Source organism: Scomber scombrus, chromosome 2 (genome assembly GCF_963691925.1).
Source record: "Scomber scombrus chromosome 2, fScoSco1.1, whole genome shotgun sequence".
Classification (NCBI taxonomy): domain Eukaryota; kingdom Metazoa; phylum Chordata; class Actinopteri; order Scombriformes; family Scombridae; genus Scomber; species Scomber scombrus.
Window position 1 is genome coordinate 36,224,179 of NC_084971.1, and position 20,000 is coordinate 36,244,178.

The 20,000-nt window shown below is 43.2% G+C and overlaps 2 protein-coding genes across 2 annotated transcripts in view; one reads left to right on the forward strand and one right to left on the reverse strand.

Moving 5' to 3' along the window:
* The first annotated feature begins 2,710 nt into the window (after window positions 1-2,710).
* Window positions 2,711-9,297, forward strand: zgc:172076. The gene is made up of 7 exons (XM_062426843.1): window positions 2,711-2,888; window positions 3,504-3,661; window positions 4,482-4,614; window positions 5,530-5,689; window positions 6,506-6,629; window positions 7,266-7,455; window positions 9,137-9,297. The coding sequence occupies exons 1-7, from the start codon at window positions 2,711-2,713 to the stop codon at window positions 9,295-9,297; spliced, it is 1,104 nt and encodes a 367-aa protein (XP_062282827.1).
* Window positions 9,298-14,542: 5,245 nt separating this feature from the next.
* Window positions 14,543-20,000, reverse strand: part of mark1 (MAP/microtubule affinity-regulating kinase 1) — a 21,658-nt gene continuing 16,200 nt past the window's right edge. The window contains 7 exon segments of the mRNA XM_062426855.1: window positions 14,543-16,594; window positions 17,499-17,766; window positions 18,517-18,521; window positions 18,523-18,666; window positions 18,744-18,829; window positions 19,506-19,651; window positions 19,782-19,923. Coding sequence (XP_062282839.1) covers window positions 16,252-16,594; window positions 17,499-17,766; window positions 18,517-18,521; window positions 18,523-18,666; window positions 18,744-18,829; window positions 19,506-19,651; window positions 19,782-19,923 — 1,134 coding nt within the window. The 3' untranslated portion in view covers window positions 14,543-16,251.

The following is a 20,000-nucleotide window of genomic DNA, read 5'->3' on the forward strand; positions in this document are numbered from 1 at the left end:
ACAAAAATGTGTTTGTAGGCCTACTAAAACAGACTTACTCTATTTTGGAGCTAAAACATGATGTCAAACGATTGTTCACTACTGATGGATGAGAGGGTGATCTCTCTCTCTCTCTCTCTCTCTCACACACTGACATGCACAGCAGTAAACACATAGCAGCAGGGGCAGCAGCGTCGTCCTCTGTGCAGATATAAAAAGGCTGACATTGTTTGGACTGTAACTGGACTCCTGCAGGCTGCAGGATGAGCAGCTCACAACCAACAACTATTCTTAGATCTTTTGTCTGCCATCATACTGACGACATGTGGAAGGTCAAACGTGAGTGTCGACCGTTTTCACTGCATGCCTCTGTTTTTCCATGCTGTAAACTAACTCCCTGTTCTGGTTCGTTACATTTGACAGGTTTATTCTCCTCTTCAGTTACTCAGAGAAGATAAACAAGAGTATGTGTCCGTCCTTTAACACGAGATCCTCTGGGACCGAAATACCAAACACACAAAAGTGGATCTTCATTGATTCATTCTTTAATTTTTCACAAGCAGGAAACACTGTTAATAGGCTGATTACGTCCTTTCAAGAACATTTTAACCAGCAACTACAAATGTCCACTACTGGGCTGATTATTATTTTAGTCTTTGCAACAATCACAATTTCAATTATTAGATAATTTGTAAAGATTTCTTTATGTGAAGTTTTTTTGGGGGGATTATTGTGTCGCATCATCAACTAATTGCTTGAATTAAATCACAATGTGTAAATATATTAAAAGAAAGACAAGTTTTAGACATGTTTAACTGTGTTAAGTCTGAGCCCTGTAAAGAGTGATGAGCTCTGATTTATTATAATACACGGTCGCCCATAAAGTTGGAATAAAATATTTTTTACTTCTTCTCATGAAATGATTGTGACAATGTGATTTATTCTTGATAGATAAAGTGTAAATATTCTCAAAATTGTATTGATCAGTCTCATTGAGCCTGGTCAAAGGTGATTACTGATGTGTATAAATAGAAAATAAAAGAGGAATGTGTCTGAAAACGAAATTATTCCAACTTTATGGGCGACCGTGTATGTTTAACACTGTGTTTCTGCTGCAGCTCCACTGGTGTTCCCTAAGGAGGGGGGCGGTACCGGCCCATTTTAGAGGTAATCACTGTGATACAGAACGTTACCGTGTGATCCTAACCTTTCTTTGGAAGCTATAACCAGAGCTAATTTTACTAACAGTGAGTGAGAGTTCTTGTGGCGATGATATCAATCTGTCATTCAGCCTTTTGTTCCTGACAGCGCTCACTGTGTTTTAAACACTTAGTGAGCTCAGAGAAAACATCCCCGCCTATACATATATTTATATTTAGTGTGTCATTGTTACTCAGTTATATCCATAAACCTCCCCATCGCTTTTTAATGACTTTTCTTAAGTCACTCTTCATCTTTCTAGTTGTAATCTGTGTCAACACTGGGCTTTGATAATAAGGAAGATGATTAACAGACAATCATTTTTATATTATGAAAAAACGGTTTCCTCTCCCACAACTGAATCTGCTGGTTGATGTGTTCTCTGAGGCTTCTTATGTTTAACCTTCGTGTCGTCTTCCCGGGTCAAATTGACCCTGTCTGTTTGGACTGTTCCTTCCTTCCTCCTTCTCTCTTTCTTTCCTTCCTCCTTCCAACCTTCTTCCTTCCTTCTGTCCTACCTTCCTTCCTCCCTCCTTTTCTTCCTTTCTCTCTCCCTCCCTTCCTTCCTTCCTTCCTCCCTCCCTCCCTCCCTTCCTTCCTTCCTTCCTTCCTTCCTTCCTTCCTTTCTCCCTTCCTTTCTCCCTTCCTTTCTCCCTTCCTTCCTTGACTCGAGGACAACAGGAGGGTTAACCGACCTAGCATGCTGGTTAACATCATTTTTCACATCTTGTCCAACACTAAAGTCAACCCTGCGAAACACACAGTTGTTTCCTAACATGCTTTAAAAAAAAAAAAAAAAAATTGAATAAGAAAATAATCTCATAAGTATTTAAATACTTACACATACTTATATTTACTCGTCTCACTTATTTTGTTATATATTCTTCCTGCTGTTTTCTGACTGAATGGGCAGAGGCAAGGATGCTGCTTGGTGTCTGCTGCCATCTGCTGGACGTTTGAGGGAACAGCAGGACTTTCTGAGCATATCCAGATCTAGACTAAACATCTTGATTGAGCCAATTAGGAGTCTTTATAACTGTAAAAATTAGATTTTAAAATGATATGAGATTGGAAAAAATTAAACACATTGAGATGGTTTATCTGGCAAATTCCTCTGTCCTTCTTTCTTTCCTTCCTTCCTCTTTTCCTTTCTCCCTCCCTCCCTCCCTCCTTCCTTCTTTCCTCCCTCCCTCCTACGTTCCTTCCTCCCTCCTTTCCTTCCTTCTTCCTTCCTTTCCTGCCTCCCTTCCTTCTTTCCTTTCCTCCCTTCCTTCCTCCCTCCTTCCCTTCCTTCCTCCCTCCCTTCCTTCCTCCCTCCCTCCCTTGCCTCGAGGACAACAGGAGGGTTAATATATGGAGAAAGTGACTTATTGTACTGTTGAGTCAACGCATGTTCCCAGGCTTTTTACTTATTTCACTGAGGAGGTGGGAGTATCATACTTATAGCAAGTCACTCATTCTGACTAAAAGCTCTTCCTGTTTCCTCTATGACAACTTCCTGTGCGCTCAGAGTTTGGCCCCCCCCGACCCCATGTCCCATTTCAACCTGAGGAGAGGTTCCCCTGAGGAGGAGTTTCCTGATCTGGCCAGGAACCACACCTGGATGGGTCAGATCCTCACACCGGCCCTGTACAACCGCCAGTTCAACCGCTGCACCGAAAGCGGAGTAATCTTCGATGATGTCATTCGCCCGGGCCTTGAGGAACCAGGTGAGCATGATGTCAGCATGATGTCAGCGTGATGTCAGCGTGATGTCAGCGTGATGTCAGGGTGAAGCTGGCTGTCAAAGAATTACAGGAAGATTAACCTTCCTGTCGTCCTCCCGGGTCAAATTGACTCTGTCTGTTTTGACTGTTCCTTCTTTCCTTCCTCCATCCCCCTTTCTTCCTTCCTTATGTCCTTCCTTCCTCCCTCCCTCCATCTTTCCTTCCTTTCCTTCCTCCCTCCCTCCCTCCTTTCCTTCCCTACTTCCTTCCTCCCTCCTTTCCTTCCTTCTTCCTCCCTTCTTCCCTCCTTTCGTTCCTTCTACCTCCCTCCTTCCTTCTTTCCTTCCTTTTTTCCTCCATCATTCCTTCCTTCCTTTCCTCCATTCCTTCTTCCTCCCTTCCTTCCTTCCTCCCTCCCTCCCTCCCTCCTTTCCTTCCTTCCTTCTTCCTCCCTTCCTTCCTTTCTTCTTCCTTCCTTCTTCCTTGACTCGAGGACAACAGGAGGGTTAATGAGCCCAGGACCTTCTCTTTCTTCTCTTCTCTTTTAGCTCCACTACAGGGAAGAGTCAGTTTTTAGTTTTTATCAGTGAGTAATAATCATGATGTTTTTATGTGAAGGCGAGTTTTCTGGTCCCATGACCGTTGGGTGTATTGCGGGAGACGCCCAGTCCTACATTCTGTTCTGTGACTTCTTCGACCGAGTCATCGAGGCGTTCCACGGCCAGAAGGTCTCCGTCCAGACGCCAGAAAGCGATTTCAACTACGACAACCTAAAGGTCTGAGAGTTCACCAGTGTTGGTTAATGAGTAATCATTGTTAATAATAAGACCCAGAAATCTCTCCCTGTGGTTTCACACTGAATGTAAAACAGCTGCACTGAACTTTGATTCAACTTTTTAAATATGCTGACATCTGTCGGACACACCCAGTTATATTATAGCAGGTCTTGTTTAGGCACCAGACTGAATACAAAGAGGAACATCTATATCTATATCTGGATCTGGTTTAACCTTCCTGTCTCCCGGGTCAAATTGACCCCGTCTGTTTTGACTGTTCCTTCTTCCTCCCTTCCTTCCTTCTTTCCTTCCTTACTTCCTTCCGTCTGTCCTTCCTTCCTCCCTCCTTCTCTCTTTCTTTCCTTCCTCTCTCTTTCCTCCCTTCCTTCTTTCCTCCATCCCCCTTTCTTCCTTCCTTCTGTCCTTCCCTCCTTCCTTTCCTCCCTCCCTTCCCTCATTCCTTCCTTCCTCCCTCCTTCTTTCCTTCCCTCCTTCCTCCTATCTTTCTTTCCTCCCCCTACCTTCCTCCCTTCCTTCTTTCCTCTGTCCTTCTTTCCTTCCTTCCTCTTTTCCTTTCTCCCTCCCTCCCTCCTTTCCTCCCTCCCTCCATCCTTCCTTCCTCCCTTCCTTCCTTGACTCGAGGACAACAGGAGGGTTAAAAAGCATAAACGTGCATTATACAGAGGTTAGACAGTTAAAAAAACAAACAATGAAGGCAGAAAATTAAGAAAACAGGTTAGAAAAACTGTCATTTGGAAACATTATCTTGATGTCATAAGTAAGTGTGTGTGTGTGTGTGTGTGTGTATATATATATATAGGGGGGTGATGACTTGGACAGGTCGTACGCTGTGCGCTGTGAGGTGAGCGTTGTTCGAGGTATTGAGGAGTTCTGCTTCCCGACACACTGCAGCCGAGGAGAGCGCAGACAGCTCCTCACACTGGCCAGGAAAGGTACTGCACCACTGTCCGCATTCACATTACATGATGAGGTGACCCAGTTCAGCTTCTGTCTCTTACAGGCAGCCTTAGCCCCAATGAGCCCACTCTGTTCTGATAGGGGTCAAATCAGAGTTGTGTTACGCTACCACAGATGCAAACAAGTTCCTGCTTCATATTAAAAGCTTTTAAATGACTAAATAATACGAGACTATTACTAACCCTAACCCAAGGTATTTACAGAAAATGAAATGTGTTCATCACTGAATTAGAGAACTTTATTAGTGGTGTTTAAAACAACCTGATTTCACAGAAATACGTGACAGGGGACCAATCCCTGTTAACACTGAATTTCGTGATGGGGACACGCAATGTGTCATATTTACGTGTCCCCATCACGGAAACAATACCAATGTAAAATCAATGGGAATCCTCTTTCGTGGTGGACACACCACACCGGATTCCCCGGTTCATTCTAATAACAGCCTATAAAAGTATTGATTATATTAATATTCATGTGATAAAATGCTAAAAGAGGACAGTATTTCCCTATTTAATAACGTAAAGGTAAAGTCCAGCGGTAATAAATATTATAACTACCTCATTACACCAAAATGTTAAATCACACACAGCCTGTTTTTTAGACAACAAAAAATTGTATATTAATGCACTATAATAAATTCAGTCAAATGACTATTAAAAATAACCATTAAATAAAAGATTAGAAAACAGACGTACGTGACGTTGTTGAACCGGGGAATCCGTGTGTCCACCACGAAAGAGGATTCCGTGATGGGGACACGTACATTTGACACGTTGCGTGTCCCCATCACGAAATTCAGTGTTAAGAAGTCGTGGCCCCGTCAAGTATTTCTGAGAGATCAGGCTCCACTAACCAGTTGCAGTGAACCGGTATATTTGTGCTCTCAGCTCTGCAGCGGCTACAGGACGAGCTGCCGGGTCACCTCCTCTTACTGGATGAGCTGAACCAGGACCAGCAGAGAGAACTGAACCTGGACCTGGACCTTCCTTCTTCCTCCCAGCTCCGTACCGGCGTAGCTCGGGACTGGCCTGACTCCAGAGCAGTCTGGTCAGTCACGTTAATCAGTGGTTCAAATACTTGGGGAATACAGTAAATGTGACACTGAATAAGGGCAACAGCTGGTAGTGTTTAATCACATTAATGAATACTGACTTTAAAGGACTTTTAACCTGGATTACGATGAATGAACGATTATCTCCTCCCTTGATGAATAATTATGTATTTTCACAGTTTCTTAAGTTTTGTATTTTACACTGCTGCCCTCACACATGAGGATCTTTAGGGAGGGAAAATAATGATGTTTTAAGGTATGACTTTCCATCCTTCCTTCCTTCTCATCCTTCCTTCCTTCTTTCCATCTTTCCTTCCTTCCTTTCATCCTTCTTTCCATCATTCCATCTTTCCTTCCTTCCATCCTTCCATCTTTCCTTCCTTTCTTCCTTCCATCCTTCCTTCCTTCCATCCATCCTTCCATCTGTCCTTCCTTCCTTCCTTCTTTCCATCCTTACATCTTTCTTTCCTTCCTTCCTTCCTTCCTTTTGTATTTTACACTGCTGCCCTCACACATGAGGATCTTTAGGGAGGGAAAATAATGATGTTTTAAGGTGTGACGCTGTGGTTAATGTCTAGTTTACTTGATTAGAACTATGTAAAGATCATGGTTTGGGTTCAAATGATCATTAAAGATATGCAACCTTTACTGTCATGGCAACAGTGAACACCACCATTAATTGACATGAGCAAGATTAGAGTTTCTAAATGTCTGTAATGATTATTTTTCCATTAATTGCCCAGCCCTAATGTCTGAATGTCTGATAACATCTTCTTGTCAACCATATAATGTCTCATGATTCCTTGTTGCAGGGCGAGTAAAGATGGCAGCCTGGTGGTCTGGATCAACATGGAGGACCACCTCAGACTGGTGTCCACACGAGATGACACCAACATCGCCGAGGCTTTTAAATGTATCTGCATCAACCTGCAGAAGGTCAGTGACAGGTCTGACCCTTTATTGACAAGGTTGATGCTTTCACTTGTAATATGTTGCTGACTCTGCATCTCTGTCACCTACATCGGATGGTTTTAACCTTCGTGTCGTCCTCCCGGGTCAAATTCACCCCATCTGTTTGACTGTTCCTTTTTTCCTCCCTTCCTTCCTTCCGTCTGTCCTTCCTTCCTCCCTCCTTCTCTCTTTCTTTCCTTCCTCTCTCTTTCCTCCCTTCCTTCCTTCCTCCCTCCTTCTTTCCTTCCTTCCTCCCTTCCCTCTGTCCTTCTTTCCTCCCTTCCTCCTTCCCTCTTTCCTCCCTCCTTTCCTTCCTTCTTCCTTCCTTCCTTTCTTCATTCCTCCCTCCCTTCCTTCCTTCCCTCCCTTGACTCGAGGACAACAGGAGGGTTAAAGAGGCGACTTTTGACTTTCATAACTTAAATTTAAAAGAAAAAAAATTCATTTCCAAGTGGTCAGAATGCAGTTAGTCAGCAGGAAGACGAACAGCCTCAACTCAGATAGTTCTTGGGTCATTGAAAGTACTGCCTCAAACGCTGAGGCTCTTTTTGGAGGAACTCAAAAGGTTCCTCTAATCAGGAAAGGTTTGATGCCCTGACTACTCTGCTCCTGTGTGTCCAGCTGGAGGAGTACTACAAGGCGCTCAGACACCCGTTCATCTGGAAGCAGCAGCTGGGATGGGTGACGAGCTCTCCGGCCGACGTTGGGACGGGTCTGAGGATCACCATCCACGTCAAGCTGCAACATTTTCCCAAACACAAACGGCTGCAGGACGTCCTGAAGAGGCTGAGGATCCGCATGGACCCAACAGGTACCAATAGATAGATAGATGGATAGATGGATAGATATAATGCTTTTTTTAGGTCAACAAATACAGCCACGCCTCCTCCAATTTTTCTCCCTCTATTAATGCAGTTAAGCTCATATCCCTGCAAAACAAAATCTGTACCTCTCTTCATTAAGCCATGTTTCTGAAGATGGCTATAATGATAAAAGGAGTTTTGAACTGCGTTAGATATTCTTTTATACTTTGGAAGTTTGCATATAAACCTCTGCTGTTAAAATGAATAATATTTATCCCATGTTCAACAGTAATCTTATTATTAAACTGCTTCTCTGTTCCGGATCTATAACCAGTTCATATTCTATTAAGTTTTGTTCCAAGTTAAGATGTCCAATATATCGAAAATCATTTATGTTATGAGACATGTTTGAAATAAGGATGAGAACAACATAAACTAAATAGAACTACTTATTCACTAGGTCTTCAGAATCATGAACTCCCAGACTTGAACTTATTGGTAACATAACTTATCAAGCTGCTCAATGCTCCTAACACACACCACTTTGGCCTGTTCTGGACTACCATTCAATTTAACAAACACCTTGCAATTTGCAGGAACCTTGCTTGTGTTGCTATATCTACATTTGCTTTGGTGAGATGCTCGTTAATATAAACATTTGTGCCCTTCAATTTATGGCCCTGCTTGAGCGGGTCAATTTTGTTCTTCCGGTTAGCAAATCGGACAATGACAACCTGTTTGACTTGCTGGTCCTTTGTTGGTATAGTGTGACATGGCCGTAGCTACCATTGAGGACACCGAGGTCATGTCCTCTGTATTTTTTTCTTGAAGTTTTGTTTCATTGTGAAGTGAAAATAGCTGACGAGACAATTATCCTCAACGGATCGCCACGTGACTCGTACTTGCAGATACCGCTGCCATGTCAAAACCAAAGTAGTCAGCTATAAAGCCAGCAGCGGAGTGAGGTCTTGAAATCCACCGGGACTTTTTTCACCGGCCCCGGTGTTATGTGCCAACTGGTTTCCAATTGAACTGGTTTCCTTACTGAACAGCTCCAGCTGTGTTGCACTTCCGTCAGCAGATTCGTCACAAATTCACAAATATACAGTCAGCGTATTACTGGAGAGTTTTTCACTTCCAGAAACATATCCGCTGCAGTAGATGTTGAACTGCGACTTGAAAATCGCCAGAAATATGTTTACGTCTACATTTGTGAATTGGACTTGACCCGATTTTGCAAACTGTTCATTCATTGGATGAGCCCTTTTCTCCCAGCAGGCCGTGCATCATTCCACATTTTAAGAACCAACAAAGAAAATTATATTTGCAGTTATAATTTTTAAATATGCAACTATGGAAGTTGTAGAATACTGAAATAGGAGTTGATTTAAGTTGCAGAATTGGAAGTGATGAGAAAGAACTGGACCACAAGAGTGACCATGACTGAGAAATGTACAGCAAGAAAGCGACATACATTGAATTGGATCAGATAACTTTGAACTGATACTTAAGTTGTGGTCTTCTTTTTGACCTCTGTATTTGAAAAATCCTGGCTACGGCCTTGATAGTGTGACATGCTTCAATATCGTCTCTGTAAACAGAGATGTCATTGTCATGAAGGAAAGTTGTTACCTGTGCCTCCGTTGAGTCATCATTGTCCTCTTGTCCTCTTGCCTTTCCATCTCCCAGAATCCCCGGCTCTGTACTGCGTGAGCAACATGGCGACGTTTGGGCCGAGCGAGGTGGAGCTGACCCAGGTGGTGGTGGACGGGGTCAAACTGCTCATCGCCATGGAGAAGAGGCTGGAGGGAGGCCGAGACATCGATGACATCGTTCCTACACAGAAGTAGATCAGGGTTCGGACTGGCTGGAGTAAGGAGGAGAAGAGGGAATGGACTGAGCATCATACAGCAGAAACAGAGACCTTCCGACCCCCCATTCATCCTGCCTCTTTAGGTTCACGTTTCCCATTGAGCTGGACTATAATTAACCTTCCTGTCGTCCTCCCGGGTCAAATTGACCCCGTCTGTTTTGACTGTTCCTTCTTTCCTCCCTTCCTTCCTTCTTCCATCCCCCTTTCTTCCATCCTTTTGTCTTTCCCTTCTTCCTCCCTTCCTCCTCCCTCCCTCCTTCTCTCTTTCTTTCCTACCCCCTACCTTCCTTCCTTCTTCCTTCTTTCCTCCCTTCGTCCTATCTTCCTTTCCTTCCTTCTTCCTCCCTTCCATCCTCCTTCCTCCCTTCCATCCTCCCTCCTTTCCTTCCATCCTCCCTCCTTTCCTTCCTTCCATCCTCCTTCCTTCCCTTCTTCCTCCCTTCCTTTCCTCCTCCCTCCCTCTTTCTTTCCTACCCCCTACCTTCCTTCCTTCCTCCCTTCTTCCTTCTTTCCTCCCATCTTCCTTTCCTTCCTTCTTCCTCTCTCCCTTCCATCCTCCTTCCTCCCTTCCATCCTCCCTCCTTTCCTTCCATCATTCCATCCTCCCTCCTTTCCTTCCCTCCCTTCTTCCTCTCTCCCTCCCTCCCTCCTTCCTCCTTTCCCCCCTCCCTCCTACCTTCCTTCCTTGACTGAATTTATGATTTCAAATAAGTAAAAAAGGACAAAATGAAGTCTGATCTAGATGTGTCAAGTTTTTGTCTGACGTCTTTGACTCTGAACTCAGCTCATTGCTCTGCCATTAATTTAACTATTTAACATGTGATCTCGCATTTGTGGCATTATAATAAAAGCAGTGTGTAGTCGGCTCACATTTCAGATGTCTATGAGTTGTTAACAGCTCCACCAAATACTGATTTTTCCCTCTAAACTTCTCACATGCTTTCATTTCAATAAATGTTCAAATGATCCAATATTTCAGCAACAATCAAAGATTAGAGAAAAAGTCCAAAAACTGAAAACACATTTGTGTATCTGAACTTAGTTTTTTCTTTAGTCAAAGTTTAGCTTTGTACAAAAGTCATACAAAATATTAAGGATAAAGAGGAAAGTGTATACAGTGTGGGAAGATATGTCAGGAGTCCCATATAACCTCACTAACAGGTCCAGTAAAGGTGCAATCCGCCAATTCACTGTCTTTCAGTTCGAATGCATGCCTCCGGTTTAGCACCAAATCAGTTATAGATATAAAGTTTCCTTGTTTAGCGCCACCTACAGTCTGCTAGGTAATGGAGTTGTCAACAATGAAAGTAAACCTGTTTGAGTTCGGGTACATTTTAGACAGAGTTATGTTTTTTTATGATATGATGAAGTCAGTACCTGTCCTGAGTCCTTCATCAGGTCAGCTGCAGCTCCACACCGACCATCATCAGAGAATCAGCTCCATGAAGACATGAACTGCTCTGCAAGTCTTTGTTTCTCATGTTTTCAACTTCCAGATCAGTCATCATGCTGGTTTGAAGTTTAATGAGTGTTTATAGGCAGTAACTATAAAACTACCAGCTGATGAGTGATGAAGTTAACATTGTTTAGGGTCCTATTTGTGTCAGGAAGCAGTTAATTAATATCAGGTGTGCTGATTATTACTCAACAGCACCTGGTGTCTAAACATTATGTTAACACCTTCATTGCCTTAGATAGATAGATGGATAGATGGATAGATAGATAGATAGATAGATAGATAGATAGATAGATAGATAGATAGATAGATAGATAGATAGATAGATAGATAGATAGATAGATAGATGGATAGATATTAGAAAGAACAAACCATTTCTTTAATAATGATGTTTGTAGTTTGGTTTAAATTGGCTGTTTTTTTATGTTTAATATTTTAACATTAACATATAGTTTCTGCCCTGAAACGGGTCCAGGGAGGCATTAAAAGCATCTGTCATTGTGTGCAGTAGTAACCAGGCGGGGAGTTCCGGTCCTCTGAAATTATGCCAACGCGGAAGTAACTTAAAACTGCATTCTATCAAAAGGCCACCAGGGGGCGACCGTTTTGGTGTCAAAAGGACTTCCGTCTCTATACAAGTCAATGGAGAATTCACCAACTTCTCACTTGATTTATAACCTCAGTAAACGTTTTCAAAATGTGTTTATGGTCTCAATCGCTAGTTTAAAGCCTTCTTCAATGCAGTATGATGTTCATTTGGGACATTTTGGTCTCCCTGATTTTATATGTGACGATAAAGCAGGGTATGAATTAGGGCGTGGCTACGTGGTGATTGACAGGTTGATTGGTTCACAGGTTCAGGAGGGCGCCTCATGCTCCTCCTGATGCCCATATAAGTAGAATCCCTGTTTTTATTTTTCCCAGCATGCACCTGAAATTTCAAGATGGCGCTGCTCAGATCTGATACTATTGGCCTCCGAGCAGCAGTCCACAAACCAATGGGTGACATCACGGATGTTACGTCCATTTCTTATATACAGTCTATGGTAGAAACACGAAGTATGAGTTTAAACCTGAAATTATGAAACCAAACAGTCTTCATTAACAGTGAATCCTTACTGCCACGGGGGGGCGCTATTAAACATATCAACAGACAAACGTAGAAGCTGCACTCACAAAATGACTCGTGTTGAAAGTCTTTCAGTTCTGTGGTTTTTATTTAAAATGAATCTATCATGGCTACACCAGACTTATGCTACTTTCCTGTTGGCAATGAGTCTGAGAAATCAAGTCACATGGTGCAAGTTACTCTCTGAAAGCTGAGGCAAGGGGTATTTTCAAGTAAGAGGCTCACAAGTATTCTTTTCCCACATCACATGAACTCAACCCTCTCAGACGAGGGTTCAAAATGTGCATTGTTTGTTCCCTTCCTGGTTTCAAGTGCTACGACATACCAGAGTGTCCCCAGATCCAGTAATGTTGGAGAGTCGTCGAACCCTCAGAACCTCGACAGACAAGTAGAGCTGTTAGTGGTTCTGCATACAGCCAAAAAATTCAAAATATACAGAGAAAAATAAAAAAATACACAAACTGCTCATTTCCTCTGGTACAACTGAATGCATCAGAAATACAAAGCAGCACATTTGGAAGGCATAACGTGGTGGAATAGTTTTATCTCCCAAGAAACATCATCAAAAGGCCAATTTTGATCCTGTTTCTCAAGTTTGGTGATGATGGACGATGGTGGTTCTCTGGTGGTTTTCTATGTTTCTTCTTGTCAACAAATCTCATGTTTGGATCCAAACCAACAATGAACTGATCTTCTAACAAGTATTGTGTGTGTACAGAGAGCCTGATATGTCTTATTCCTCTTTTGTTGTCCTAAACTATTAATAACCCGTCAGTGCGCCACAACGCTGCACTGGGCTACATGTTCCTTCATCACCATGAACACACACACTGGAGTTTATTTGATTCAGTCTCACACACACACAACCTGCTGCCAGAAATACTCACTGAGGCACCAAATGTGGATTCATCCTTTTTAAAGATTACATTGGGAACCAGTTGAGTTGAGGCTGAGAGCTACAGACAGAATAAGGAAGTCAGAAAGTCCTGAAGAGGCGGACTAACACATTGTTGGTCTTTTCATGAGATTTGCTGACACAAATAAAAATGCAGGAAAAAACACCAGATTTTAAGTTTAAACAGGAATCTCATGAATGGAAAGCAATTTGCTTCACTCAACTTTAAGAAAAGAATGATGGAAAAATAATCTCAATGGAAGAAAAACAACCAAATAAACAGATTCTGTATAAAAACCCAAATGAATCAACTCTGTACCTGCACATACTCACCTGTACAGGCGATAATAACAATAACTAAAAAAACACATTCTGTTGTGTCAGCTGTACACGTGGAAATAGATTTACAGAGCTTTAGTTTGTGTTTGAACCACCTGAAACGGTTGTTGAGCAATGACATCGTTACTAAGAGCTCAACTATTATTGCAATAGTATTAACATCAGCCAGTAGGGGAGCGAAGGGGGGGGGGGGGGGGTCTCCATGATACAACCAACAGTGAGGATGTTGTCACTACCTGATTGTTCATCACACTTAATGACACTAAATTCTGTGAGCTCACAAATAAAAGGTGACAATAAAAGTGGATGTTTGCTGCATATTCAGATAAATGAACAATTATCCTGCTTATGATGATCTGGATGTTGGTGAATATGAACCATATCACCATGATCATAACACCTGATGCAGGTTTCTGATCATTCTGCCCTTCGTCCAGGTGAGTAGTTGGTCAGCAGAACTAAAGGGATGATGACCTGGACTCACTGGAATAAAGTCTAGACTTCAGTAAAGCAGCGTTCACACAGCCGGAAACCAAGAAGTGAAGGAACCTCAGTCAGTACAGAGCTGAGTGATGATCAGAAACCTGGATCCTGGTATGACGCGCTGCAGCTAACATCAGGCTCCAGTGGCTGCTGCATGTTTACAACGAGAAATTAAACACTTCTAACTGTTTCTGAAGCTTCGTGCATCTAATACAAAACCAATCAGCAGTCAAATCATATCAGAATAAAAACAATGAAAGTCAGTCAGCTGCAGAGTGTGAGAGCTGCACTGTTGTCAACTTAGCTAGTGAGGAACTTAATTTAAATGTTTTTTTATATTGAATTCTCCCCTAAACTTCTGTGGTTAATGAGCTAATGTTTATAATAAGCTGTTTTAATAGCTGGACTGTTATTTGCCACAAACAGCCAATGCACCAGCTGTACACATGTTAGCTGTAGCTAGCAAAGTGCAAACCAACAGCACGTGCGTGTGTTTGCGTGTCTGTGCTACAACTCTGACTCTAACCAACTTTATAATTCACCAGAAACTCAAGTTCTGTTTTTCTACCTCTTATTTAACTGGTCTACGTATGTTAGAGTCATAATCTATGGACACCTTTGCCTCGACGCACTGTCTTTGACCCCCTTTACACCTTGTATTAAAATGCATTGTGGGTGATTGGATTGTAGAGTTGTGAAAGCACCCAACACGCACTGAGGACGGACTGTGATCGGATTGGTCAGAGACGCACTGTAACCACACCAAACACAAATGTAAATGAAAGTTTCTGCCAGTCTACAAACAACAACATCCCGATATTTGACGGCACAGACAGTGTTGCCAACTTGGCGACTTTCTCGCTAAATCCGGCGACTTTCCAAACCCTCTTAGCGACTTTTTCCTCAAAAGCGACTTTTCTGGTGTTATTGGAGACTCTGAAGTGAAAGCACGTATCGCTCTGCAGTTACTGTCGTCAACGAGCTGCGGGTGCTGCCGTGAGCCCCTCCCCCGTCCCAAAGCACTCACAAGCAGTCAGGTTCACAGTAGCCTCACGTAGCAGACCCTGCTGCAGTCAGAGCAGAGAGGAGACCCACACCACTCTGCGTCCAGACTGCAACATGTGCAATTCCACCCCGCAAAACAGTTTTTTGATTAAATTTGATATTCTAACAATTAACAATACAGAACAAAATTGTTCATTTGTAGTTCTAAACATATTTAGGGTTTTTTTTAACTCACTTTTTGTCTCTCCCAAGACGTTATTCCTCTCTCCTACAGCGTCCATTACAATTACATGTAAATGGACAATTATTCAAATTATGCGATGACGTCATTTAGCGACTTTTAGGTCAGCCAATAGCTACTTTCCTTACTGAGGAGTTGGCAACACTGGGCACAGAGGCCTCCGAAGGTTTGACATCCAGTCTTCATGCATTAACCGTCCTCATCACTTTCCTCTCCCACCAGTCTCAACGGCGTTCCTGCATCCCGATCGTCCTCTGGACAGTAGCGCCACTGACCACCGCTCAGATAAAAGCAGCTGCATAGAAACAGCATTCTCCTCCCTTTTGTCTTCGGCATTCCAGTTGTGACAGATAGCTTCTTCCCCCACAAGCAGAAGTCCAAACATGGCCCAGCTTCACAGATAGCTACCACCCCCTTTTTGTTGTTGTTGTTGTTTTTTAGACCCGCGCAAACGAGACGACGATGTGAGATTCGGTTCATTGAGCGATCGGATCTCAATCAGATGTCAATGTGGACACTGGAGCCACATATTAATACCAGATATCAATGTAATCAAGTTAAATCTACATATGAGATACATTTTAATACAAGGCATAAAGGAACTGTTAGTGCGTTAACCTTTATATGCGATCACATCACCTCACATTCAGTCTGAACACTGTTTTACTCATAGCGAAGATTAATGGTGAATTAACTGGTAAGCAAGCTAAGCTGGCTCTCTAGCAGCGGTGCAACAAATAAAATCAGTTTTACACCATCACAAAGCAACATGGTGACAGATACATGTTCGATGAATATTAGTGTTTTACACTGTAACTACATACACTGCTAGCTAGCTGTTCATCTATTGTTCAGGTCATGTTTGCACTCCAGAAACCAGATTACTGACAGAAATCAGGTTAAGGCTCTGCAATAATATCACAGCTGTAAAACTCCAGAGTTCATGCAGTTTGAGTTCCTGATCAAAGAAACCAGGTTAGTTTACCTGCAAAACCTTTTCACAATCTGATTTCTAAAGTGCAGAAACTACAAGTCTCCCTTCAGTGGACCTTTGATGACCTGTGATGACAGATGGATTTCAGTGCTAGCAAACAAACTGAGCTCTCTGTCTGTTAGCTTGTCTTTGTTCTGGATCTCATCGATGTGGTTGAGGGACGGACCACATCCTGATGAACACCTGCACCACCAGTGGTTTTAATATTTGGTTTTACTGGCAAACATTTAGTGACATTAAATAGTAGTTGTGATGAGTATAATAATGTGTATTTTCAAAGAATTATACAGCAGTTATCCTGCAATAGTGCTAAACACAAGAGGGATGCCGTCACTTGGTGGGGCGTCGTCCTGTGAAGAAGAGGAGCAGAGGTATCCGCCGTCACGTGATCACAGCCTGAGCTCGTTGGCCACTTTGGAGGCGATGTTCTTGAAGGCGATGGATGTTCCAGAGATCCGTTTAAACCGCACGCCGTTCAGTGACAGGCGCGGCAGTTTGCACACCTCTATTTCCCATTGGACCAGACTGTCCTGCCGCGCATCGCCATGCACGCAGAACAGCATGTAGCGCTCACGCTGCTCGTAGTCACAGTTGTTGGCGTCCAGAACCCTCCGGATCTCCTTCATCATGTCCCCTGGCTCCATGGAGGACGTGGTCTTCATGCTCCAGGTGAAGCGCAGGGAGCGAGGCTTGGAGTCCCGGCCCTCCTCTTTAGGCTCACCTGATAAACTCCTGAAAGACGACGAGAACCAAACAGACAGCTGTTAACATGTTACATCGTTCATCCATATCTCAGTTCACCCTTCATTCATTTTTTTAACCCTTCTGTTGTCCTCAGGTCAAGAAAGGACAGGAGGAAGGGAGGAAAGAAGGAAGGAAGGAAGGAAGGAAGGAAGGAAAGGAAAGGAGTAATACTGTACGGAAGGAAGAGGAAGAAAACTGACATTAATTACTTTAGTATAGTGCTGGATCGACTGGAGCAGCAGCTGTTTTAACACACCTGAACCTGAACCTGACTACTGGGACTAAACACCTCAACTCAAAGCTCCAGAACACAACCTCAATCAGTTATGTAACATAGAATATATACTGCATCTGTTCATTTTCATTCATCTGTACTTACTGATATTCACTGTAATGTGTTTATCTGTACATACATGGAGCCTTCAGACATAATATAGATATTATATTATATATGAGAGACCAAAATTGTGTTTTCCAGAAGGAATTTTATCAAATTTCCGCTGTCACTGTTGGTTGGTGTGAAATGGATTATGGGATACTTGACTAGCTCAAGCTCACATGAGTTCAGCTCCCAAAATAGCCTCGACAAAAAGGTCAGAGGAGGAAAAAGTCATCTGGACCTCGATTGAACTGGAACAGCTCCAGATGAAGAGAAAAGGATGCAGGTGAGAAAAGTCGTGTGCTGTAAAACTTCCTGCGTTTCTATGACAACTGACAACTGCAAGCTGACGTTACCTGTCCTCGCTGCAGGGTTACACCACCAGTAAGGCAGAAAAGCTCTACAGGATGCAGGACGTTTGAAATGTTGAATCTCTACATTGGGTTTGACAGCTGAGTCGCTCACAGAAAACACGTATTCCCCAGAAGCCAACTCCTCCCGTCTCTTACTGACCTGCGTACGAACTTGGAGGTGATCTTGCCGATGAGGGATGTGGAGGTGCCGCGGCGGGGCGTGGCCATCGAGGCGGCGGCGTGCGGTGACAGGCTGGGTGACACCGGCGGGCCGTTGTAGGTGGCGGGGCGTCGGTCTCGGAGCTGAGCGCCGTGGAAGGTGGAGCGGCTGGAGGAGTTGCGGGGGAAGCGGGTCCGGTCCGGTGTGGCGCTGCTGCTGCTGGTGACGCTGAAGGCTGACGGTGATGACGGGGGCTGGTGGGGGGGGGCTGAGAGTAATATAGTGATAGTTAGAAAAGCTGAGCCAGAGATCCTTTATGTATCCATGTGGTTTAGTTTAAATTTAAAGGGTTAAAATGTGAAAATAAACGTATGAATAACTTGCACACATTCTTTTTTTGTGGACCCAGCATCAAATTTCTGCTTTTAATCCATTTGAGAGAATATATTAGAGGATTATGGCAAAAATGTCTAAGTGGTGGTGTAACCATAAAAACTTTGTACCAAATAATTCAACTTGCTTAAAAACAGTAAATTGTCAATAAAACACCATATCAACTAGTTTGGCATGATCTTACATTATAACTTTATATTAAATAAAGGTAATGGAATACAATTGTTCTAAATATTACATTTACTCTGGTTACCATGGAGATCAGGAACCATTTAAATGAAGTCATTATTAGTATAAATCTACTTAAATACACTGTAGGTGATAAAATATGTAATGTTTATCATTCTTTTGTGGTTACACCATTTGACATTTTCAGGAGCATTCAGTCTTACTTTTGGTAAAAAATGGTGCAAATGTCATTTCAAATGATATAAAACCAACAAAAATACTAAATGTACATTTTGACAAACCTGATGCTGCTTTTATATTATTTAATTGCTCATCTTGCCAACCCTTATTTGTTACTGATTCGTATATAAAACCGTTTAGTTTTTGGAGAATTGAATCATTGGTTCTGCAGAAAGTGTTTAAATCCTTCACTGAGAGAAAGTGTGGATCTGATCACCTCTGATACTCTGCGTTGTCGTCGATAGGCGGCAGGCAGGACTTCATCGGATGTCCTGACGCCGACATGGACTTAACGTGACGGGGCCGAGTAGACGAGACGGTTGCCCCCGGCGATGGGGAGGGCGATGCAGAAGGTACCTCTGGTAGACTGGCGCAGAGAGGGATTGGTTATTGATTTGGAGAACAGCATGTTTGATCAGTGAAAACTAGCAGAATTCCTCTCACCTGCTGTCCTTCCCGTTGGGAATAACAGCCGAGTGGCGATCGGTGCTCGTCCTCTCATAAACATACGTGTTCCTCCGAGTGATGTTCTGCAACACACACACAGAAGTATCAGAGACTCTGCAGCTTGCTCTCGGCTTTATGGAGCTTTATAGTGAGTTTATTTATCTTAGTTTAATCTGCAACACTACCTGCTCAGCATCATATATAACCAGCTTCTGCGTTTAGTCACAATTATCAGATTAATTTCTGTTGTTTCCAATTCCAACGTCTGCAAAGTGTCTGTTGGAGTCCTTCACTGAATCCTGCAGTTTTACAGTGTAATGTGTTTGGACCTACAGAGAATAATCAGAGACTCTGCAGCTCCTCTCAGCTTTACAGCTTTATAGTCGAGTTTCAGCTCATTGTTTACTGTTCTGGTTCACTCTCAGAGCTCTCATGGTGTTGTTTTCAGAGAGAAAAAAGCTTTAAAGGGTTCATATTCTGCTCATAGTGGGTTTCTGTTATTTATATCTTGTTCTGATGTCAGTTCAAAACTTGAGGTGAACATTTGTAGAAATGCTGCCTGCAAGACAAAACTTCTGTGTTTCGTTTTAAAGGCTTTTTTCTACCTTGCTGACATCTGCTAATTATACATGCTCATAAACAGCCTTCTGTTCTGTAATCTTTGTTGCTAAGGTGGTTGCTAAGGCGGTTGCTAAGGTGTTTCCACTCTCATATCTCAGACGTGATTCAGCTCCAGCATGTACAGACGGATCCTCTCACCCCTGAGGCCGTCGCTGACTTCCGGCGGTCCGGCGCTCCCATTGGTGAAGCCGGCGTGTCGCCCAGCTCCTCCTTCCTGTCGCTCTCTACGCTGTTGGCATGGCAACGCTTAGTGTAGGAGACGGGCGGCGGGATGGAGGGCGCCACTGAGACACGGGACAAACACACACACAGGGTCACTGATACGAGCTAGTGTGTGTGTGTTTGTTTATACGTGTGTTTGTGTGTGTGTGAATATGTGTAATTGTGTGTGTATGTGTTTATGTGTGAACTCACCGTGGTCGCTGAAACGCCGCTGCTTCTGAGTGGCCGACGCGCCACGAGACTGAGCGGGGGACTGAGTGGTGCCATTGAGTTCGCTGGTGGGTCGCAACCTTTGACCCAGATTACCACTGGTCAGAGAGTCACTGCCTTCAAACTGGTGGAGAGAGAGAGAAAGAGAGAGAGAGAGAAAGAGAGGCTGATTAGGGTTTGTGCTAAGCTAAGCTAACAACA

Coding starts and splice junctions, on each gene's coding strand:
- zgc:172076 (XM_062426843.1), top strand. CDS start 2,711: ATGTCCCATTTCAACCTGAGGAGAGGTTCCCCTGAGGAGGAGTTTCCT. Junction 2,889..3,503: donor CCCGGGCCTTGAGGAACCAG/GTGAGCATGATG, acceptor TTTTATGTGAAG/GCGAGTTTTCTGGTCCCATG. Junction 5,690..6,505: donor CCTGACTCCAGAGCAGTCTG/GTCAGTCACGTT, acceptor TCCTTGTTGCAG/GGCGAGTAAAGATGGCAGCC.